At 39.5% G+C, this 25143-nt stretch overlaps 1 protein-coding gene across 3 annotated transcripts; it reads left to right on the forward strand.

The window, feature by feature from the left end:
• The first annotated feature begins 143 nt into the window (after window positions 1-143).
• On the forward strand, window positions 144-24090 carry LOC111597236 (probable G-protein coupled receptor Mth-like 1). 3 transcript variants are annotated; one of them, XR_002751297.2, is made up of 3 exons: window positions 144-3314; window positions 9608-9841; window positions 23084-24090. XR_002751297.2 is itself a non-coding variant. In XM_023311828.2 (2 exons), exon 1 carries the CDS (start codon window positions 1313-1315, stop codon window positions 3311-3313), a length of 2001 nt encoding a protein of 666 aa, XP_023167596.2. In that variant the 5' UTR covers window positions 144-1312; the 3' UTR covers window position 3314; window positions 23084-24090. The 3 variants fall into 3 exon arrangements, 1 of the variants encoding a protein (XP_023167596.2); XR_003944154.1 differs by having other exon boundaries at window positions 9608-9780; XM_023311828.2 differs by lacking the exon at window positions 9608-9841.
• Window positions 24091-25143: the final 1053 nt, after the last annotated feature.

A 25143-nucleotide genomic window follows, 5' to 3' on the forward strand; every position in this document is an offset into this window, starting at 1 on the left:
AAGAAAACAAGCGCGCCAAACTATCGATAGCAGTGTTTAGCTCAAGCGTATCGATACAACAACAGCTACAACATTGCCTAAACGTTAGCGGCTGCACAGCGTGAATGCATGCCTGTTAATAGTTAACAGTTGCGGCAGTCGCTTTCTTGTATTCGCTGAGTGCAGGCGTGGAATTTTTTATATGTGTTTTTTTTTCGATTTAATTTTTTTTCGAACGACGCGCTTGAAATTGAATTTATGGTTCGTTCAACTGACGCCAAGTTAAGCCGAGTGAAGCAAAGAAAAGGAAGCCAAATTAACGTATTTCATTTGTGAATGTTAAACAAAAGCAAGTAAAATGGCATTGAAAAGCGACAGAGGAGAAAAGTGAAAAGCAAATTTTCTGCTACGCTTGAGAACCGAAACGAAACAGCAACAGCAACAAGAAGAAGAAGAAGAAGCAGCAGCAGAACAAGACAATTGAGTGAGACGAAGACGAAAGCGAATAGCTGAAGAGAAGCAGAGAAAAAGATCATGCGTGCTTGACGACGACGACGACGACGACGCTGGCAACGCCAACACATGCAGCAGAGGGGCGGGCAGCGGGCGACACAACAGCAACAGCAACAACAACAATAAATAGTGCCAAACACAATGCAAGATAGACAACAAGAAAACGAGAAGCAACAACAACAGTATTTGTATTTCCACATAATTGACAACGAGCGCCTGCAAACGTGCGCACAAGAAGCCACACAAGAGAGAGCCCACGAAATTATATGAAGAAAATAAGACACAAAACAACAACAAAATTACCGCTCAGCATTGCTCAAGCATATGTGTGTATATGCTTATGTGTATGTGTGTGTGTCTGTGTTTTGAAACTACAGCGAAGGCAACAGGCGTCTAACAGTGTTGTGTGCAGCAACCACAAAACTTACCTTCAGCCCGGCTCAGACAATAAGGAGACGGCAGCAGAAACGAGTGTTGTGTGCAGCAGCTGAAAAAAGTAGTATTAACGTGAACTTATGCAAAGGAGGCTCTCAACTGGAAAAAACAGAAGATGTAGAAAAAAAAATACAATTAAACAATTAAAGCAGTGTTCGGTGAATGTTTAGTACGTTTTTAAGCTAATAAGAGTAGAGAACGCAGTTTAATACACATGTATTAACATAAACGTATTTATTATTTGAAAGATCAGAAAAGTGCAGCTAAAACAGTGTTGCGTGCAGCAGTAAAAGTATAAAAACAGAAGCGGATCAACAGACGAAGCCTTGCGCAATACATTTAATACCTTCCTCAGACACATACGCACACACGCACAACTATCAAGATGAAAAGCTTATGGCTTTTGGTAGCGTTGCTGATCGGCACAGCAATCAGTCAAGAGGAGTTGATCACAACAACCACGACAGTGGCGTCACCTGGCAGCGCATCAGGTCGGCCGCCGCCGCCGCGTGTTTTGATCAACAAGTGTTGCCACCACGGCGAATATTTGAATGGCAGCACTTTGGAGTGCGTCGCTGGCTCGTCGGAGAAGTGGGTGCCGCTGGTCTATCTGAAGCAGCAGAGTCGCTTCTTTGAGCCAAGAGGCGCCAAGCCACGCTTTATCAAATTCCTGCCGAACGTGCGACCGCCCTGCCAGGCGCAGGGTCAGCAGCAGGAGCTGTTTAGTAGCCGGGATGCGAACGTCGTACTGCTGCCCAATGGCACGATGAAGTTGCGTGAACGTGGCCTGTTTATCGAGCCGTCCAGGTACTGTGTGGATCAAGGTGTGGCGCTGGTCTGCCTCGACCAGAACAAGGATCCCCAGCTGTCGGCAACGGCTGATGGAGAACACGCCTCAGCCACTGACGATGCACTGAGTCCGGCCAGCTCAACAGCGCCCATGCTGCGCCTGCGCAAATGCTGCGGGAAGTGGGGCTACTATGACAGCGTGGCCAAGACCTGCAGCATCCAGACGCCCGCAGAGCGCGATTCGGACAGCGGGCAGCTGAATCTGCCCCATCTGCCGCCAGGCAGCTACCAGACCACCTATGAGCTGCCCGATTGCAAGGGCAATGGCAGTGGGTATGCCATAGCCGGCGACTGGCACGAGGCAACACTGAACCGGAGCAGCGGCTCCCTTCAGCTTAGCCACACGAATCTAACGGCTGCTCAGTTTTGCCTGGAGCACACGCAACGAGCAGGCGAGGTGAAGATCATTGCCTGCACCCAGCACTTTGCCGACGGCGGGGCAGACGGCAGCTTGCAGAAGGCCGTGCTGGATGTGGGCATCATTATATCGATCATCTTTCTGGCTGCCACACTGGTGGCCGGGTATATGCTGCCAGCGGTGCATCATGCACTGCACTGGCGCTGTCAGATCTATTACGTGTTCTGCCTGCTGCTGGGCAAGATTCTGCTGGCCATCGAGGAGCTGAACACGAGCCTGGAGCCCGGTACAGCTAGCTGTTTGCTCGTCGCCATCGGCATGCAGTTCTTCTTCCTGTCCGCCTTCTTTTGGCTGAACACGATGTGCTTCAATATCTGGTGGACATTCCGAGATTTTCGACCCAGCTCGCTGGAGCGCAACCAGGAGTCCATCCGTCTGCGACTGTACTCCGTCTATGCCTGGGGCTTGCCTCTGCTCATTTGCGCCATCGCCGCCTTTGTGGACCAGCTGCCGGATACGGAGACTTCGATGTTGAGGCCGGGCTTTGGTCAGCCGTTCTGCTGGTTCGACAACCGCTCGTTGACCATCTTCGCCTACTTCTATGGACCAATCGGATTGCTGCTGTGCGCCAACATTGTGCTCTTCATCTCCACCACGCATCAGCTGACGTGTGGCCTGTGGAAGCGCGACGATGTCAAGTCCACGTCGGAGAAATCGGCTCTGGGTCGCGTGTGTCTGAAGCTTGTGGTAGTGATGGGTGTCACCTGGATCTGGGACATCATCTCGTGGCTGGTGGGCGGGCCACATGGTGCCTGGCTCTTGACGGATCTCATCAATGCTCTCCAGGGCGTCTTCATTTTCATTGTTGTCGGCTGCCAGCCGCAGGTGTGGACCGCCTGCAAGCGCATCTGCTGTCCGCGTCTCCGGCACGACATAACGAATACCACCAATGGAGTTCAGCACTCGAGCAGCTCCCAGGGTCTGCCATCCATGGCCAATGGCACCGAATTCACTCAAAACATCTCCCTGAACAACACAATAACAACCACGACACCTGCTAGCCCCACCACAGAGGACGCCCCCACCGCGATACCAGCGACGAGCTGTCCAAGTACCCAAGCCCCAACAGCAGCAGCAGCAGCATCAACAGCGAAGATACCCTTGGAGACCATTTGCTAAGGTAAGCAGTTTGATCAATACAAGCAATCATACAGTGATGGTCAAAATATTGGGAAAGCTCTAGACTTTGTGCGTGTTGCAGGCAGAGCAGTTCAAAGCAGACAGTGCTAGAGCCACATCTGCACCTTATAGCTCTTGACCAAGTCAGGTATGTGGCTGTATACCTATCGTAAGCTTAGACAACAAACACAGACATAATTAAGTGAGGAGTCTTTCCAGAAAGGAATCTTCTTAGGGGTACACCTAACTTTATGGCCAGCAGTGTAACGATAAGATAATTTGTCTGAAGCAAACAGACGCACAGGTAAATCTTGTAATCGAGGCACACCTTAAGCAAATACAAATGCAAATACAAATAGCCCGACATAGAGCCGTCAATTGCCTCACTTTCTTTCTCTCGGACGCAAACAGAACTTAAAAGAAGAATAAACAAAGATATCTTTATTTGAACTGAAAATTCCGATTGTTGCTCAGATATAGTCAATATAACGTAGTTCCATTTGTCGCGCTGCGCCGATGAATTCATCGTGCGTATAGCAGCTGCATCAGATTGAGCGCATTAGTTGTTCCCTAATGAGGTAATGCGATCCAGCTAAAGTTGCGAAACCTGGCAGAGAGTTCACGGGAATTACTCATTAGTGAATAAGTTTAATGACTAAAGCGGATATATACTATATATTTTTTTCAATTTCCAAATCTTTCGATCGATTGGAGAAGCCCCTAGATCTAGCTAGAGAATGATATTTGGCCTCTTTGTGAGTGCGTTGCATGCCAACGATAGTTCCTATAGTTGCCCTAGAACATAGTGCACCGATTTGATACTACTTTCTAGATAGCTTAGCCAAGACAGCGAAGCACGTAGTTGCCAAAGATAACTAAAAAGAGGAAAACTTCTCATATCATCCACAAGTCTAAATTAAAAACTTATTTGTACTATGAATGTATCTGAAGCATGCCACAACTCATAAATCCAAGTTTACTCAGTTTGAAATGATATAAACAAGATTTCAGTTATAGATAGTTTCTAGGTTTGGACTAGCCGCCAGAGTGAATCGTCAACTTTAAAACTATTTAATTAGCAAGCTCTACATATATGAGTAATAGGTATTACTCTTTCTGTTTCAAAATTGCCAGATAGTTTTATATAAAACTCTGTTTCGCCTAGTCAACTATGTGAACTGAGTAAGCTCTGCAGCTAGGCCTACCAAACTTGGTTGAAATTCATGTTTATATATATGTAATTGATATAGATAGATACATGGATAGATTTATAGATATAAACATATATGGATAGGTATGGATATAGATATAGATTCATAGATGTGGCTATAGTTAGAGAGATATAAATAAATATAGATATATAGATGGATGTGAATATGGATATGGATATAGAGATTTGGTTATGGATTGAAATGGATATGGATAAAGATATAGATTTAGATACATCTGTAAAGATACATTTATAGATAGATTGATATGGATATGGATATAGATACAGCTACAGCTACAGCTACACACATAGATAGATAAATGCATATAGATACACATAGATAGGAATAAATACAATTGCATTTTACAGATTGTTATTGTTAACAGTTCCCACTTTCTCGCTCTGCTTCACATTGAGTAAATGGAAATTGGCAAATGGCTTTTCTCCATTTATTTTCTTTTTGGTTTTTTTACTGTTCTTGAGTGTGAGCCATTAGGGACGCCCACAGTCCGAGTCCGAGTCGGAGTCGGAGTCCATGTGACTTTTGCAATACGCCCAAATTGCAATTGCGATGGGAAATAACAGGACATATGGAAGCAAATGGCAGGCAGACATATGTGAGTTTTGGGAAATTTACCAACACTGTTGGCGGAGGCGCCGCGGCGCCTGATGCTCGAATGCTTGTGCGTGTTTTGACCATGATTGGCCTAGGCCTGTTTAATTACTTTACAGCTATGCGCCAAGTTTACAATTGCGTCCGCTGCTGCTGCTGCTGGTGCTGCTTCTTCTTCTGCATTTATTGCGCTGCGAACGAACCACTTGAAAGTGCCATAAAAATCAAGACATCGAAAAAGAAGAAGAGCATAAAGAGGCGTAGGAATGTGAAATGTGAAATGTTTTTCATTGTTTTTCAATGGAAAAATGCGCGGGCAGCGCCGTTGGCTATTCGGACATTTCCTGTAGATTTCCACATGGCCATAAAATAATCAGCGCAACCCTTGACACACACACACACACACACACACAGATATATATATATATGTGTGTGTGTTTATGGCATCCTCTTGAGTCCATTTAAATGTTATGCATATTGATAGAAGAAATGGACACACGTTTAACACGCTGTGATAAGAACTTTTTACTTGACTCCCCCAGCCATCGGCGTCGACCTAACACCCGGAACTCCAGCGACGACTACCCAGATCCCCCCTCAATTGAAGTGAGTGTTGCATTGAGTGCTACAAGCACATGGGCTAAAAGAAGAATGTGCTCGACTAGCAAATACCCTGCCTTGTAAAGAATTCTAACTGACAGTCTAAACTCTATCTGAAATCGAAAATTTACAGCGTTATCAAAAGACAGAATAATTAAAAACTTTTAGCTTTAAAGAGTTCATGATCATGATGATATATATATATTTAGATCAGTATCAGTTTCTTATAGAAACTCTATATCATTGTGAAAATATGAAACAACCAAACCAACTTGAATTGACACTGAAAGCTGCCTCCCATACATAGGCAGTATCTCATCAGGAGTAGGAATACTACTCTAATATATATAATACTTATTCAGATAAGATCATGTATGAGAGTTATATGATATATCTGCACAGACAGTTCATGAAAATAGTTGTGCGAGTGAGCACTAATTGTAGCACAGTAAAATTTGGGAATAAACATGATATTGGAAACGACTATTAGGCTGAATATACTATTTATTAGATTATAGATTTGTTTGGATATATATATAGATTCCCATGTTCTCATGGAATTCCAAAATTTTGCTAAAATTTCGTAACAAATTTCATTCAATTCCCCCAATTCAAAATGAATATCAAACATAAATTACTAGCTATATGATATATTTGTCTATATGTATGAGCATCAGTTATACATACATAACATGATTATACCAAAATCGTGCATGGCTACAGGGTAGAATGCGGAAAACCGTAATGAAATCGAAATCGAAATCGAAATTGAAATTGAAATTGAAATTAAAATGATTTTTAATACACAATATATGTGTGAATATATATATATATATATACACAAATTTGTGGACTGCGTCACTGCAGTAACAGAAACAGAAACAGATGTCGGAGCTACGGGGTGGGTATTACGTGGGAAGGGGGCGACCAAGGGGGCGGTTGGTATGTTTACCAAGCGAATAATCAAGGCGGTTCGAAATGTGCTGCGACTAAATGAGTGTGTGTGCTTGTGTGTGTGTTTGTTTGTTTGTTTATTGAGATGGTTTTACCCGGTCAACACACACACACACACACACACACAAATGTGTGTGTGAATGTATCACAGCTCCGGCTTTAACCTGCCCCATGGGCCATTATCGTCTCGAGTATTATGCAAGAAACATTTTGGGCAATGCCATAAAGACGACGCATCCACAGAAAAAAAAAGAAGAAAAAACCGGGCTTAAAACTGTGCCGGGTCACAAGCACTCTTAACACACACACACACACACACACACACTTACATATACACATATATATTTACATATATACGAAGTCTACAGAGTTGAGAGCTCTCTTCTTATCGAGCACATGTCACGGACGGTCTTCAACTCACAATTAACACACATATCGTGGCACATTAAAGCTATTCATGGGATTCTGTTTCATTTTTATGGCTTTATACATGATATCTTAACTGGTTCTATAATTCATTGTTGATAATTGAGCAGTTCTACTTAAATGGAGCTCTTCAAAATTAAGATAGCTCCAGAGGAGCTAAAAATCTAAAATTAGGCTAAATTACAAATTAGTGCGAATGTACTTAGAGTGAATGTATATATATATATAGATATATATAGTAGATAATGTCTAGAAAACTTAGATCAGTGTCTGCTCTTGAACTTGGATCCATTGTAGTTCGCTTTTAATCTAGACAAATAACACTTAAGGCACAGACTTCTACTGAATGAGGCTTCCCAACTGATCAGAAATATATCTTTCAATAAGAGTAGTTTAGTAATGTCTAGAAAACTTAAAGTTCGATCAAAGAATCCCTTTTGCATTTGATTCATTGTAGCTCAAATAGTTCCAGATTAAAGATCTTTTCTGTATTTTAATATATAATAGTTTCAGAAGCAGAGAAGATTTCCTTTATCAAGATCGTTTTAAATTAGATCGGAGATGCAAAAAAGCAAACTGTCTTAATCCAGCTCAGCTTTAATTAAATCAGAGACTTCTGCTGCAATTGAGACCATAATGAAGCCAACGGACGGATGTTTTAGTCCAACTAAGCACAGAAGACATTGGCATTTGGATTCATAATGCTTCCACAGGGGAAAACTCTCTTCATCTAGATTATTTTAAGTTAGATCTGAAGGCCTAATTGATCGGAAATATATCTAGTATTGACTTTCAGACTCTAAGTCTAAGGACTTCAGCTTGCTTTCGCCGAGCTCAATTTCCATAAACTTCAATCTAGAGCAACCTATTTAGTATACACAACCTAGAGACATTCCAGTGTTTATCTTTTTCTGTCAAGTATTCAATCCATATCCCTAAACAATCTGTGCGTTTCTAGACGCAAGCAATTGTTGATTGTCAGTTAACTTTCCAACACTGTTGTTTACTCAAACCAAGTGCTGTGGAAATTGTTTACTATGGAGACTACGATGACGACTGGGTCTGGGACTGCGACTACTTGGAATTTGTTTTCTTTTGCATGTTTATAAACAATTACACCTTTATTTACCTGCATTTCCTCATTCGGATGTAAATGCAGTTCGCTTTTTGTTTAGATTTAGCATTTCTTCTTCTTTGATACGCTGGCCCCACTGTGCGTGCCACAGCTGCCAGTCGCAGTCGCAGTCGCAGTTGCAACTGCAATTTCTTTGGCTTTTTTGCATAATCCCCATGCAGCGTGTCACCGTCACGCTCAGCAGCCGTGCAGCAGTCGATCCGCAGATCTAAATGAGCTATATCCATATGGAGGGGCATCAGATAGCAGATAGCACACAGCCAGAGAGAGAGAGAGGGAGGGGGACAGAGATAGAGATGGGGTCAGTGGCAGGGCTGGCGGCGGCAGGTGCAGGGAATGAAGCATCTTTCGTCAACCAGTACGCGCATATCAATGTCTTTCGTTTCTTTTTGCTTAATGCCAAGCAAATGTGTCTGCGCGAGAGTATCTTATAAATGCGAATGTATCTTATGGATGCGAATGCCAGTTCGAGTTCGAGTTCGAGTACGTGTCTGTATCTTTGAGTACTTTTTGTCAAATAAGCAAATGCAGCAGAAATGCAAAACGTACAGCCGACACACGGTCACACACACACACACACACACACACACGCACACACACACACACTTCGTTCATTAATCGAGTTTGGCCGCAATTTTAATTTATTCGTTCTGCAGTTTTTCAAGTTATAATTGCAATGTGGCCCATTTACATTTTACGCTCAGCTCTTTTATAATAACCTCTACAGAGGGAGAGGGAGGGCGAGAGGAAGAGGGGCAGCGGAGACTCTATAGTACAATAAATATATATATAGAGAGAAAGAGAGAGAGAGAGAGAGAGAGAGAGCTATATGTATATATAGCTTAAGTGCTTGAACTCAACATTCCTTAGCGGAAAATTTACTTTGAGACTATGATTTATCTATGCGAGATTTTCTGCTGATCATCAACAGATCAAGCCACATACGTACACACACGTACATACGTGTATGTGTGTACCTATGTAGATACAATCATATATGCACTAGAGCATAAAAACTTCGTTAAACTCAAGTAAATTGTTCTATCCGCTTTTAATTTGCGGCTCAACTTGAAGTTCTGTTTTACTTAAGCGAGGAAAGTTCAGTTTCTTTGTCTGCAATTATTGTTATGAAAGCAATATATCTTTGCAATAGGATTGCAATTTATTTATACGCTAGAGAGAAATATATATTTACTTCTTATTGTATATAAGTACAGTCTTTTTAAGCAAATAGATTTACGCAAAAAGAAAAAGTTTAAAGTTTAATGAACTTGTTGAGCAGCCCTCGCACGAGCGTGAACGTGAATATGTTGGTAATCATTTGTTGCCCTTTTGTTGTTTCTTCACAATTTGCAGAAAACTGAGACGAGCGACAATGCGAAAGTAAACCGAGTCCCACAACAACAACAGCAGCAGCAGCAGCAACAGCAACAGCAACAACAACAATGACAATGAAGGCAGCAGCAACAACAACCACCGCAATCGGGCAGGCTTGCGCAATAGCAGATACAACAACAACGACAACACCAGTAATAACCGCAATAAGCACAACATTCAAGCACGCGAGTTACAGGTTGGAGGATCGCCAAGGTGGACTTCAGTTGCGGATTCGTAGATCAATATTTGTGTAGCTGCTTGTTGGAGAGTTGTTCTTGTGACCTTTTATGTGTAATTATGAAACGTCTGTTTCTAGATCCCCAATTAGACATAGACAACATAAGTATATCTAGGGCCCTAAACCAAGCTAGCTGCATCGTATGATTATGTTTCTGTTGCTACATCCTGTCCAAAGCTGATGTTGCACTTTCGCAGCATAGTATTGGACGGCAAGTGTCGCCCACACGATTTAGAGAACTGCTTATACAGCAGCAAGGCGAGGCGGCTTGGTGGGGGCATCGCAGAGGGGACTGAGATGGTAACGGCCAGAACGATGGTATAGTAGCAAGTCCGACTGAAGGTGTTTCCAAAATTTTGTTGGCTCTACAGGTCCAGCAGATGCCAACTGTTATAGCGAATAATGCCAGTAGGACATATATATTGTGGGTAGTGGGTGGCCTTTGAGTTTTTTATCTGTATTATTCCATTTGCAGATTGATATCGTTTATTGTATTATTTATTTTTATGGCTTCGAGTTGGGGAATTGAGAGAATGTATTCTTCTGTATAGTCGATCTCTGTGTCGTCGTATTTCAATGGAACAATTTTTGAAAGTAATAATGGCTGATCCGTTAATTTATTTTGGTCTGCTACATGTGGATGTGATTGTTGCATGAATAGTATTAAAGATGATGATGTGGCGTTGTTCCACTTCCTTAATGACTTCTTCGTTGCCAATATCTCTAATGTCGCATGTTGTCATTTCTTCATTTAGAATGCCCTTTGGGCATTGTTGGAGTTGTGTTCTCTTCGCAGATATAAGTTATTTATTCGAATACCAAAATGAAAACTAAAATATATTACACTATTAGGTGGCTTAAATATCGACTACAGCGGATGCGCCAGCGGTTGCGCGTGTTGCTCTCGTAACCATAATTCTTAGGAATTGTTTTGCTGCTTGGAGCGGATGCAATGCAGACCGTAGGTCAGCATTTTTGAACTGCTTTTGACTTTGCTTACGTTAACTCTTCCACCCTCAATTTGAGAGTTGTCCTCAAGTGTCAGAAAAACGGGATGTTGGTGATTTGAAGATTTGGAAGGTGTTCGGAAGGTGTTGGTGATTGGGTGATTGACGGTGTTTGGAATTTCGGAAGCGATTTGCAGGATTACTTCTTTTTTGTTAGCTCGCCTCTTTGAGACTATCACTATTGTTATGGCAGAACCTACAAGCAATGCTAATAGACCAATGCTGTTGGTAGCGGAGTGGGTTTGTAACAGATTTAAGTGCTTGGTGCTATTTATTTGAAGATTATCTAATGTTTTTAGACTGAGAGCCCGCAAGAGTTTGGCCTCGTTGATTTGTGTTTCTTCTGTATTGGATAATATTCGGTCATCGATCGTGATAGAGCAGTTGTGGTATTTTATAAGTAAAGTGCCTTGGACAATTTGATCAGTGTCCTCCCGCTTTATTCTGCCTTGGAAGTTGTTAAGTAGTATGATGTCTTCTTGGATTTCATCTAAGCTTTCGACGTGGTCTGCGTTGCTGTAGTCGTAGTAGTATTGTGTTTTACTTAGCAGTATTTCTTCAAAATCTATATTGACAATTAGTTTATTTTGAATTCCAGGTTTTATTATGATATCTTCGTAGTTAGTTTCTTCTAAATTTGCTCTGTGTAGTTTGGTTGATCGGAGACTGATTGAATTATTTGATTTCTAAATGAATTGATTGGAGCCTCGACACTTGGGCTTAGGTTGTGAGGAGCTATTAGCACTATGAGCTGTAGAAATTACTGAGTTTACTTGGTTTGACGGAATTCTGGATAGTGTGTCTGCGATTATGTTATCTTTCCCTGATTTGTAGAGAAGTTGGTAATCTTATTCCTCGAGGAGGGCTTTCCACCTTTAATCCTAACGTTGCCATTCCAATTGCTTAGTGAGTGTGTTAGAGGTTGGTGATCTGTATAAATTTTTACTTTTGCTCTACCGTAAAGCTAGTTACGTAGGGACTTAATGACTTAATCGGGATAGCTAAGTGTGACTTCTTCCGAGATTAATGCATTTTTTAGCTTACGAAATGCTTCTAAAGAGTCTTTGTCCATGCTTATTGAGATTAGCTAGCTGCATCGTATGATTATGTTTCTGTTGCTACATCCTGTCCAAAGCTGATGTTGCACTTTCGCAGCATAGTATTGGACGGCAAGTGTCGCCCACACGATTTAGAGAACTGCTTATACAGCAGCAAGGCGAGGCGGCTTGGTGGGGGCATCTCAGAGGGGACTGAGATGGTAATTCGCGCATTGACCGAACGAGCGAGAGGCCAACTGACTGCCCAGCCCCAGGCCCATGCCCAGCTGACCAAGCGCTTTCTTGTACTGTATTGTGTATGTGTGTATTGTGAAAACCGTAAGTGCGCGCTTGTATGTGTGTGTGTGTGTGTTTTTGTGCTTTTCAAAAGCAGTTTTTAGCCTCAGTCAAACAAAGCGAGCAAATTACTTACACATGCATACATACATACATGCACACATACATACATGCATGCATGCATGCATAAATGTGTGAGCAGCACAAAAGAAATGCTTTAATTTGTTGAAAGTAACGGTGTGCAATGGGATATGTACAGCAGAAGGGTGAAAGCAAGATAGCTATATATATGTATAAGTTATTTATTTTAAGATTTCGAAATTATGTTAAGCGCGTACGGAGTATCGGCGTTAACACTTATTCGAAAAATGAGAAGACTTTGTGAATTCCGTGGCGATGACCGACGTTCTTTATTTCCAAAAATCAACTAACTCTATTTGACAATCGTTCTTATAATAGAAGCTAGCCCTAAGCCCTGAAAACGCTGGCATTGCATACAGTACTAGGTCGCTGGTCAGCAACATTGTTGCGCGTGGACGCTTCCGCTGTTGTGCAATGTCCGCTTGAGACAGCTGGTGTCGTAAGCATTTATGCTGAGAATGCATGGTCAGCTTCAATATTTACGTTCTGCTGATCAATTGTGTTAACTCCTCCCCCACTTAGGTGAATGACGTCCTCGGAGTTCTTCAAACTGTTAATTACCGCTTGAAGATCAAGTTGACGTTTGCTCCTCTGATGTCTTTGATAAAGTTTCATTGAGGCGTAGCAGGAAAGTAGAATGATGACCACGGTTAGTCCAGATATTATTGGTCTTTTTACCAGTTGTTCTTCTATTTGAGCAATGTCCCGGATGTTTTTTATGCTTAGCTTCTGTAGGTACGGCAGGCTCGGTATTTCCTGATGATCCGTTATATTTAGAAGCGTGGATGCCGCTGGTCTCGGGGATTTCCTCACGTATTTTTTTGGATTTTTATATACGGTGCCGTTTACCTTTATCTCGTTGTCAAAGGTAAGGAGGAATGTCCCTTTCACCATTTGCTCGTCAACTATAGCCACTCTGTCGTTGATGATGATAACGCCATCGTCGATGATGGTTAGAGGTTCAAGATGGCTGGGTCGAGTTGAGCAATGTGCAGTGCCACCTGAGTGCAGTTGTTGCGCGCACGTTGTATAGGGTAATTTCTTACAGAACGTTGTTGTGAGGGCTGTGCTACAATTTCCTATTGATATTACATGGTTGTCGCAAACAGCTATATCGTAGTCTTCGGCGAAATTGATTACAATGCCATCGTGTTGGACAGGGTATATTGTTAATTTTTTACATACTATGTTAGGCTTAGGGTATCTTATAATAAAGTGTAAAAAGTTATTATTTAGCAAGACTTTAACTTGAGATACTTCCATTAAGTCAGTAATAGTGATATTTATAGGGTGTTCATTAACAATATTTTTTAAGTCAGAAGAATCTAATATGGAGGGGTTTACAATTCCAACCTTTGCAAGTGTTACTGATAGCATCAAGGTTTCTAGTTCTGAAATAATTATTCTGTTTCTTGAGAGCAGTGTCTCATACAAATGTTCTGTATCTATTTGCTTTGTTTTTGTTATGAGGTTTACTGTGTCGGTTAGCTTATTTATTTGTTCTTGCATTTTTGTGTTTATAGTTACTTGCCTGTTTTCTGATTCTACAAGTTCTTTCTGTGTAAATTTAAGATTTTCCAAGTCGTCGGAGTCTGGCGTGCCAGCTACGACTTTAAGAACGGTGCCTAGCATATTAATGCTCCTAGCATGTCTATGATGGATATTTACTGTGGCTATTAGTGCTTCTATATGTTGTATATCTGTGTCTAATAACTGTCTCATATGTGATCGTGGAAAATTTTGTCTTAATTTCTTCGTGTCCTCTACTATTGCTGAGTATAGAGTAAGATTAGTTGAATGTTTTAAATATTGGAAATCCGTCCAAATGGTTACATATCCGTCTGAGATCGGTATGTAATCTGTGTTCGTATAATCGGTAAGTTTCGCCGGAACCGTTGTGGCGAAGAGAATTATAGCCCAAATCCTAAAGATAAAAAGAAATAAAAAGGGTTTAATGTTTTGTTTACCTTAGGTTGTCTTTGTGGACCACCCTCCCTTTTATTAAGACCGTTGTCCCCAAGTCTGCGTCAATTTTGTTTTCATTGTACAGTGGTGTCAATTTGTTCCCTAAACGTCTGTTTGCCTTTACAAGAACTGTATCGCCTACTTGGAATTGTCTATCGTGTCTTGTTTCATTTACCCTGTTTATTTGGAGCTGCTGTGCTTTTTGAATTTTATTTCTTATTTCAATTTTAAGTTCTGGGGAGGATGAGTGGATTATGTCGATTGGACGTTTGTCTGTTACCGAGTGAACTGTGTTGTTGTATTCAATAGTTGCTTGGAGTATCGTTTCAACGGTATCTGTAATTTTTCTTTGAGCTGTTAGGCATCTTGCGATGTCGCTGAGGGTGCTATGAAATCTCTCGACTTGTCCATTTGAAGTACTATGGAGTGGTGGGGCGTTTACGATTTGAATGTCATACTGGCCGTTTAATAGTGATTTTATTGTTTCGGACTTTAAGGAGGGTTCATTATCGCAATAGATCGTCTTGATATGTCGATAAAAATTTACAAGTTGTAAAATTGCCGATTGTATGTCGATTATTGTCCTTGAAGCAATGGGTTGAACGGTTGCGAATTTTGAAAATTTGTCTATGCATGTAAGGAAGTATTTTTTATCAGTTGAGTATACGTCAATGTGTAGCATTTCACCCACATAGGAAGGTATAGGAGTTTCTCCAAGTATTTGTTTTTGTGGGTGACGGTTGTACTTAGCTGTTTTACAGATTTTGCAATTTGCAACCACTTCGTTAGCTAGTTTTGTCATTTTTGGAAAAAAGTAGTCTTGTAAAATCTGTTTTACATTTTCTTGAGCTGCTCTGTGGGCTCGATTGTGTTCTGTTACAGTTATTTCTTTTTGTTCGTTCTTGTCAAAAATGTCATTTACCATATGTTTTGTATATCGAAATATTGTTGTTGGGAAAGTTTCTATTAGTTTATGTTGTATGAATGCCAGTACTGGTAACTCGCAATGGATTGCATTAACGACGTCTTTTTTGACTACATCGTAAACTCTTTCGATTAACGAATTTCTGTCTGAGAAGTGAATTGTATGTCGGATTTTTTTACCGAATATAATGACTGTACGATCAGAGGCTACTCTATCTTCTTCAATTATAATTTGGTTTTGGAAACAGTTGATTGGTTTGTCTGTTGTTTCTATAGTGTACGTGAGTGATACTTCGCTATGCATTGTAGCTCTGTCTGACTGTGCGTCGTCTTCCAAGGCATGAATATTATGCCGCGATAGCGCATCAGCAACGTAGTTTTCCTTCCCTGGCTTGTAATAGATATTTGCATTATACTCGTCTATAAAAGCTTTCCAACGCCTGATTTTTGCGTTTGGATTACGGTCAGATACTGCAAACGTCAGGGGTTGGTGGTCCGTAAAGATATTTAAATTTTTTACTCCGTACAGATAGTTTCGGAGGCTTTTCAAGGCCCAGACTATAGCAAGTAATTCTCTTTCATTTGTTGCAAAGCTAAGTTCCCTATCTTTCAATGTCCTTGATATCATGGTGATTGGTTTTCCACCTTGGGATAAGACTGCCCCTAGACCAAAGGACGAAGCATCAGTTGTTAAATCAAACGCTTTCTTGTAGTCGGGGTAGAGTAACATTACATTTTCGGATGCGAGAACCTCTTTTAGTTTCTCAAATGCCGTGAGTTGACTCTCGTCGAATTTTACTGGTATTTTCTTTGATTGTCCTGCGCTAACTTTGCCGTTTTCGCCTTTTAAGATGTCGCTTATAGGTTTTGCCAAAGATGCGAAGTCCTTGATAAAACACCTATAGTAGCTTGCCAGGCCGAGGAATGATCTGACGTTAAACAGAGTTGTTGGTAATTCGTAGTTACGAATCGCTTCAACTTTACTTGGACATGTCTTTATACCTTTACTTGAGACCACGAAACCTAGATATTCAACGCTTTCTTTGAAAAAGTGTGATTTTTCTGGCGAAACTCTCATGTTGGCCTCGTATAGCTTATCTAAGACCCAGGCGATATGTTTGACGTGGTTTTCCATGTTTTCAGAAAAAATTATTACGTCGTCGACGTAAACATAACAAGATTTTCCGATTTGCTCTCTGAGCACATCGTCAATGGCTCTTTGAAAAATACTGGGTGCATTTTTCAAGCCAAAAGGGAGCCTGCAAAACTCATACTTTCCACTTCCTATAGAAAAGGCTGTCTTTTCTCTGTCCTTTTCAGCAAGTAAGATCTGGTGAAATCCGGATTTCAGATCTAGGGTTGTAAAATACCTTGCTGTTCCTAAGTTGGATAAGATAGAGGCAATATTGGGGATTGGATATTTGTCGTCTATTGTTTTTTGGTTAAGTTTTCTGAAGTCTATGACTAAACGCTTCTTTTTCCTTCCCTGTTCATCAGTACCTTTTTTATCTACAACCCAAACGGGGTTATTGTACGGTGAACGAGATGGACGTATTATACCGTTTTTTAACAGGTCTTGAGTTTCTGCGTTTACGAATTCCGATACGCCCATTGGGTATGGGTATAGTTTGGAATATATGGGATCCTCATTTTCTGTTCTAATGGTGGCAATGATGTTGGTATTATACGGGAGTGCCTCATTTGGTTCCGCAAAGACTCCTGTTCGTTTCTTGAGCATTGTTTGAAAGTTTGTCGTTATGGCTTGAGGGGTTTCTATTTCTTTGACATCCGTAAAATTTACGGCTGGGCATTTTAGAAATTTAATAGTCTCGGAAGTGCAGTTTGTTATTAACTTCTTGTTTTTGAAATCTAATATAACGTTGTTTTGGTTTAGTAAATCAAGTCCAATTATACCGTCAAATTTCGTAAGGTTTGGTAGTAAGAAAAATGTTGTATTTGTGTTAAAAAGATGCATTGTACACTTCCTGTCAATATCGTTATAGCCATGAATTGATTTTACTCGAAAGGGTTTTTCTACTGGCTTAATATGTTTTAATTCTTTTAATGGTTTAACATAGTTTTTAGAGGCCCCTGTATCTATAAGTAATCTTATTGTCCTTCCTGCCACTGATCTTTCTATGAACGGTAGCAGGGAGCCAGGTCTAAAAAATGGACCTGGTCATATTCGTCGGATTCGTCTTCAATGTCTTCTGCCTCATTTTCTGCGATGGTCCGATATTTATTACCGTCCTGTTCATATTCTGAATCTCTTGCTTCTAAATAGTTAACTCTTTGCTGCTTCGGTCCTGTGAGTCGTGCACTACTATTATTTGGTCTCTTGTTTGCTTGTCCCTGATTATTGTAACTTTCATATTTTGTGTTTTGTTGTTGAGTCGACCACTGAGTTTGCTTTGAGGGAGCCGTGTTTTGCTGGTATTGGGTCGTCTGTCCGAAGCGAGCGGATGTATCAACGTCCATTGGTTCAACTTGTTCTCGTCGTGGTGAGAATTCTTGTTTCTTATAATATGGGCTTTTCCCTGGCTGGTTGTATTTTGGGTCTTGAGTTAGGTTCCTATCTCTGCCTTGTTGTTTTTGTACTGTTCTCTGAGCCTTTTCTTCTAAACTACGTGCAAAATTCGTGGCAAACATATACCGGTCATGATTAGACTCGACTTCTTGGGCTAATGCCAGTGCAGACGGAAGGTCAGTTGGTCTAGCTGAGAATAGGACATCACTTAAAGTTTTCCTGGTACCTGAGATGAATACTCGTAGAGCGTCTGCCCTGTATTTCTCATTTAACGAAGAGGCAACGTTGGCGTCATAGGTCATGATTGTCTTATTTATGAGTAAAGTCAGTTTCTTCTCCACTTCGTCATAGTACTGTAGTAGTGTCAGATTTCCTTGACGGAGTGTTGACAGCTCTTGTTCAATTAGGTATATCGGTCTTTTGTCTGCGTACGTGAAATCTAACCGATTTATAATGGCCCTAAAATTCAGAGGAGTGTCAAACGAAGAGAGTACCATATCGGCGGCGTTTTTAATTTTGTTTCTTAATATTCCTAAAGCTTGATAATGTTTCGAGCTACCATCATATTTTTCATATACTTTGTATGCGGTATGCGCAGCTTTCCTCCATGATACATAAGTCTCATTTTTTCCTTCAAATTCTGGAAGGGATTTCATTATGTCAAGGGTTTCATTGCAAATGACGCTTGCCCTGATCTCGGCCTCTCTAAATGTTTCTACTTCAGGAGTGCTAACTTGTACAGAACCAATACGTTGTTCTATGTCGCGTAATTTCTGATCAAAGTTTTCTTTTTGGGTTCTTAATGCGCTTGTAACTGCGCCTTCTACAATCGCTCTTAACTGTTCGTTAGATAAAGACATTTTTATTTTTTCACCTGTATCTATACTTTGAAATTTTTTTACTAAATCTTGTATCTCACTATCACTCATAACATGCAAATAAGATATGTGTAGTGTTTTTTATACAATTAAAATTTAGTTGAACAGTTGGAATTGTATTTTTACAATTTTTATTTATTATTATTCTTTTTTTTTTTTTTTTTTTGAACACCCTACTTACATGTTCTTATATTATTTTCGTAGAGCTGATGGTTTGATGAATCCCTCGGTGAACTTTTTTTGTTGCGTATTAGTTGTAATTTATAATGTTTTTTTTCACAAATTATTTGTTGAATATTTGTTTAACTGAGTTCGGGTTTTTTTTTTCACAAATTTTTTTTAATAATTGTTTGATTGAGTTCGGGTTTTTTTCAAATTATTTGTTGGAAATTTTCTTAATAGAGTTCGGGTTTTTTTTTTTTTCACAAATTATTTCTTGAATATTTGTTTAACTGAGTTCGGGTTTTTTTCACAAATTATTTTTTGAATATTTGTTTAATTGAGTTCGGGTTTTTTTTTCCGATTTCGTTGGGCGCCAGTTATTTATTTTAAGATTTCGAAATTATGTTAAGCGCGTACGGAGTATCGGCGTTAACACTTATTCGAAAAATGAGAAGACTTTGTGAATTCCGTGGCGATGACCGACGTTCTTTATTTCCAAAAATCAACTAACTCTATTTGACAATCGTTCTTATAATAGAAGCTAGCCCTAAGCCCTGAAAACGCTGGCATTGCATACAGTACTAGGTCGCTGGTCAGCAACATTGTTGCGCGTGGACGCTTCCGCTGTTGTGCAATGTCCGCTTGAGACAGCTGGTGTCGTAAGCATTTATGCTGAGAATGCATGGTCAGCTTCAATATTTACGTTCTGCTGATCAATTGTGTTAACTTATACATATAGAATACATACATAGGGAGTGCTGATTGAGTGGTGAGAGCAAAGGCCTCGACTTGAACAATTTGCTATTCTAATTGAAAAGTCACAGGCAGGCAGTGTTGCAAAACGCCACTGGCAGCCGGGCAGGCGTCAAGGAATGCCCACAAATAACAAAATACAAGACAATGCGTTCCCATTGTTGAAAAGACTTTCAAATGGCAATTTACAAACAGCACACATACATACTTTCTAAGCATTTGTGCATGTGTTTTGTTTATGAAAACGCAACCAATAGCAACGCCAGCAGCAGCAGCAATAGCCACAACAACAACATGAACGGCGCCCAGTCACAAGGAATTTATTGTTGAGGCATTTTTTTTTGTGCTTAGGTTTACATTATTGCTGTCTCTTCCTCTTCATCTATTATTTCGTAGCGCTGCTGTGTTTTGTTGTTTTTGCTTTTCTTATTTTTATTTATTTTTTTTCAAGTGCTGCCGCTTGTCAGCCACAAAAATGCTTCGAGTGTGAGAAAACGGCAACATTTAAATTAGCTGATTCTGATTGGAATTGCGGTTGCGGTGCATTTTACGTCATCGCACGTACGAAAACGTTAGCGTATGCATGTGTGTTTGTGTGCCTGTGTCTGTCTCGTTCGCTGTTTTCTGTCATTTCGATTGCTTAATCAAATTTGAAATGCTCGTGGCTTACTAATTGGAGTTTGCAATTGGAATTAGTATATATAAGTTAAATTCTTTGTTCGTTTTAAATTTAAAAATATATTTTATTTCAAGACGGACTGTCTTGTTCGAACCGAATTTTACAACTCACGCTTAAATCAATTCTATCCCTAAGCTAAGTTGTGGTTCAGTCGACGTTCAGTCGGCGTTGGCAGCGACGTCGCTCTTGGTGTTGTTGAACCGTGGTGCAATTCTTCTTGGAATTGTTGAAGCTCAGGTTGGCGTGGGCAGGAAGTCCACAAATTGGGCTTATTGGTCTGATTATGTCGCATTTGCGTTGCAACAATTCCCATTGGATATTGTTACAATTCAGAATATTTTCGTCGTTAACTCTTCCCCTTCTAATTTGCACTTGTCCTCAAGTGATCATTAAAAGAAAGGAATGTCGTTGAACTGTATGGTTTCTATTGTTCGTCTTGGTGCCTCTGTTACTTTTTTTGGTTGGTTGTTATCCAATAGTAACGTTATCTTTCTCTCTCTCCTTGTATAGAGGAAGGCAATGACGATGATTATCACGACTATGCAGATCAATATTATGGATGATACTGCGTGTGTCGTGAGTTTTAGTTTTTCCAGTTTTTTGCTATTGTTGATGTGTAATGCCTGCAAAGCTTCCAGCGATAGAATTTGGAGTCGTCTCGATTCTTCTGGTGTCATTTGTATTATCGATGATCCGACTCTTAGTGTGTTTGTCTCGAGGTTGTTGAAAGTCCGGTTGCCAATCGAAATGGACTCGTTGACGAAACGAATGACATGCGTGCCGTTTAACCGGGTGCTCGCTCTTGTTGATGCCACCATTCCGTTAAAGTTGTTGAGGATCAATAGGCCGTTGGCTAGTGCTTCGATGGGTTCCACATGCTCGGCGTTACTGAACTCACACAGCGATTTTTCTCCATTGAGGAGCCTAGGCAAACATGTACTATTGCTAATATTGACAATGTTATTTTTAGAACAGATCTTAATATTACTATAATTTTTACAATCTTTTATGATTCCATACATTACATTTTTGTGAGACAATATTTCTTTGTATTCTATAACATTTTTTCTTATAACAGGTTTCACAATTAGCTTTTCATATTCGGTTTCTTCTACGTTAGGTATTTTTATTACATAAAATAAAGTAGTCGTATTGTGAAATATGGCCACGTCTGAATATTCTAGCATCTCTTCTACGGACAATGAGGGCATTCCTCCAGCTTTGAATATTCTCTCTATTTCATTTACTTCTGCTTCTTTTAATAGGAATGAGTTTACTACGTTAACTTTTGCCCATTGTATGGCGTATTTTATATTGGTAGCTTCCTCCTTAATCAGTCTAACTTGGTTTTGTAAACTTTCTGCTATTTCATGTATGAATCTATCGTCTTTCCTGATGTTGTTTGTAAGGCTATTGGTTATTGTAGTTAGTTTGTTCAGTCTCTGTTCTAGCTGTGAATTTATTATTACTTGCTTGTTATTGTTATCTATAACTTTATTTATATGTTCTTCTATTTGAACGAAGTCATCATGATCTGGGTTGCCTGCTATATACTTCCATGCAGTGCCTAGCATGTTGATGGCCCTTGAGGGTCTTTTGTTAACGTCATATTCTATGTTACGTAAAGTCAAGTGAGTTTGGTTAATTTCGTATGGTATAGGCTGCTAAATTTTAAGTCTTTTTCTGTGTGAAACTCTATTTGTTCTAAGGCTTCTTTAATTTTGTTCAAATTGATGATGCGAATAATTCTTGTTGTTCTTGATTGTATTTTGCCTAGTCCATCGTAGATCGTAATGGTTTGTGCTTCTGTATGGTTCGTTATGTCCATAGTCGGTTCAATGGGTTGTGCCATCATCACCAGTATTGCAAGTGGTATTAATGATGATGTGGCGATCTCCACTGCTGGCCCGGATTTCATCCTTTTTGGTTTTCCTACTGGGGATCCTGCGACCAGACTCCGTTGGAGTATCCTGTGGACGGACCGTACAGGATTATCGTTCACCGATGGGCAGTCGAATAATTAAGTTCCAGACTACCTTTTAGCGAATTTGAATCGAACGTTGAAATTAATCAACGTGAGTTGCCTCGATTCTTTCGCACAGACTCTGCGGGTTTTTTCTGCAGCAGGGGCACTTAGAGTATTATCACTCTCTCGCGTCACTGTCTGTTCACTATCAAGTTTATAGCTGAGTTGTCGTGTACGTACAGTCGTTTTGCTGTGTTGTATCGCGATAGTTTTTTCACTTTTCAACCGACTCTGCTTCTGATCTAGCAGTATCACGCACGTACGAACTGTTTTGCTGTATTGCGCGCGAAGTCATGTCCCTGCTCGGGCGCCAGTTAAATTCTTTGTTCGTTTTAAATTTAAAAATATATTTTATTTCAAGACGGACTGTCTTGTTCGAACCGAATTTTACAACTCACGCTTAAATCAATTCTATCCCTAAGCTAAGTTGTGGTTCAGTCGACGTTCAGTCGGCGTTGGCAGCGACGTCGCTCTTGGTGTTGTTGAACCGTGGTGCAATTCTTCTTGGAATTGTTGAAGCTCAGGTTGGCGTGTGCAGGAAGTCCACAGATTGGGCTTATTGGTCGGATTATGTTGCATTTGTGTTGCAACAATTTCCGTTGGATATTGTTACAATGCAGCATATTTTCGTCGTTAACTTGCATGTGTGTTTGTGTGCCTGTGTCTGTCTCGTTCGCTGTTTTCTGTCATTTCGATAGCTTAATCAAATTTGAAATGCTTGTGGCTTACTAATTGGAGTTTTGCAATTGGTATTAATACATATATCACAAATTTAACATTTCGATTTCTAAAGCAAACTGTTTCTATCTCTTTTATTTTAGAATTTAACATCTATTGATTTCGAGTGGAGCATGTGGATTGCGTTGCCATTAGTGGAACGTGGATGCTGTGGGAAGTTGTGGAACTTTTATTGCCTGCCATTCTAGCTGAAAGCGGAGGCTATAACTGTAAACACTGGAAACAATATTGCTTATGTGTGTGTGTGCATGCGTGTGTGTTGTTTTTTAGCGCGCCTTTAATTAAACAAACATTGTGAACGGTTAAATAGTTTACTTTGATATGGACACACACACACAGAGAGAGAGACATAACAATAACACAAAAGTTCAACGGAATGCAAACTGATCAAGGTTAAATGGCGCAAAGCAACATAAAAAATAATATAAATAGAAGCGAAATGAGAAAAAGCAACAACAAATAGACAAAAAACAGACATAAAGAAGCCGAAAGAAGAAAGCGCGTTTAATTAACCGGACAGACGCGCCATGCACAGTTAGCTGGTGAGGCTGCCAGACCTGCGCGCAGAGTTGCCAGATCAGTGTTGTCGCCGTGCTGCAGTTGAACGACTTGCAAATGCCCTTACCCCGCCCCCATTAACAAAATGTATTTTTTTTTTACATTTACAAAAATCGCAGAAACTAAAAAAAAGTACAATTATTCAAACTATATTTTTTTTTTAATATTTTAATTTATTACTGCGTTAAACGCATACGAAGAGAGACGAAGAAAAATCATTTTAAATGCGTTTTAAAAACCAACAAAAAAGAAAAACTAAACAAAAACAAATGTAAACTAAAATTTAATAATTTTTTTTATAGCTATTTAAGCACATTTGTATTATGATAGCTGTATTCGTATAGTTTACTTCCAAAGTGTTCAGCCAAAAGTAATTTCCCCCTCTTTCAGCCCCCACTCCTAATAACGTGAACGTCCTATATTTAAGTACATATCATTTTGTTTATTTGTTGTTTTTCTTTCGCTCTTTTAAACACTTTTTAAAGCAACTACAACGAATATTTTTAAATTATCAACTGACTGAGGCAAAGGCAGCGAATACCTATAAAACTATATATATATATAAAGATATATGTATATATATATATATATAGATATATTTTTTATATAGTGCATTCGATTATAAGATATTTCTGATACTTCGAACAAACAGTCAATTGTATATAACTGTATATACATATATATATATTAATAGCTATTGTAATTGAACAATTGAAATTGATGCATCTACTCGAATAATACTATCCATATATATAACATACGTCACTGATCAACGAATATAGTGTAGAGCATAACTAATATTTAAGCACACTATTTTTATCGGCACATACGTATATCTAGATATATATATATATATACATAGATCCTACAAGTATTCCAAACAAAGCTCGAAACAATTTGAAATTGAAAAAGTCTGCAAAATCTATTCAAAAAATAATATAAATATATAGAAGAACCTGATTAATATTAGACAATGACCAATTGCAATATTTGTATATTTTTTTATTCGTATATCTTTCATGATTATTTATGGAGCGTACCTTCCTTGATCTGCCCATATTTGCGCTTTACTTCAAATTTATTGCGCACAAAATTTTGATGTGAAAATTGTTAAACGAAATCGAAAATTGAAAAACGGAAAAACTGAAAAATGAAAACTGAGCAAACAATTTAATGAGCTTTTTCCCCATTATATATATCTATATATCTATATATATGTAGAAGCGTGTGTATATATCTATATAGCATGTATGTGTACTATCTAGTATTTTGTATTTGTGCATAAAAAGTCATGACTAACTAGCGCAGGCAACTATATATCATGTATTTATATTTCTATTTATATTTGTATTTGTATTTATATATATATATATATATATATATATAATATGCTTATCTATAAAACGAAAATAAAAAGAAAAAGAAAAACCATCCAATAAAACTCATTTTAAAGAAAAGTTAAACGTTTGACAGCTTCAAATAGATATATAATATATAGAAATTGTATTATTTGTATGCTTCTCTTTTTTTTGGGCCATGGCGAATTTGTCATCTTTTTGTATGCAAATCGGAGCTGCAGGTGTGG

The sequence above is a fragment of the Drosophila hydei genome, unplaced genomic scaffold, assembly GCF_003285905.1.
Source record: "Drosophila hydei strain 15085-1641.00,03,60 unplaced genomic scaffold, DhydRS2 tig00000131-arrow-arrow-pilon, whole genome shotgun sequence".
NCBI lineage: Eukaryota > Metazoa > Arthropoda > Insecta > Diptera > Drosophilidae > Drosophila > Drosophila hydei.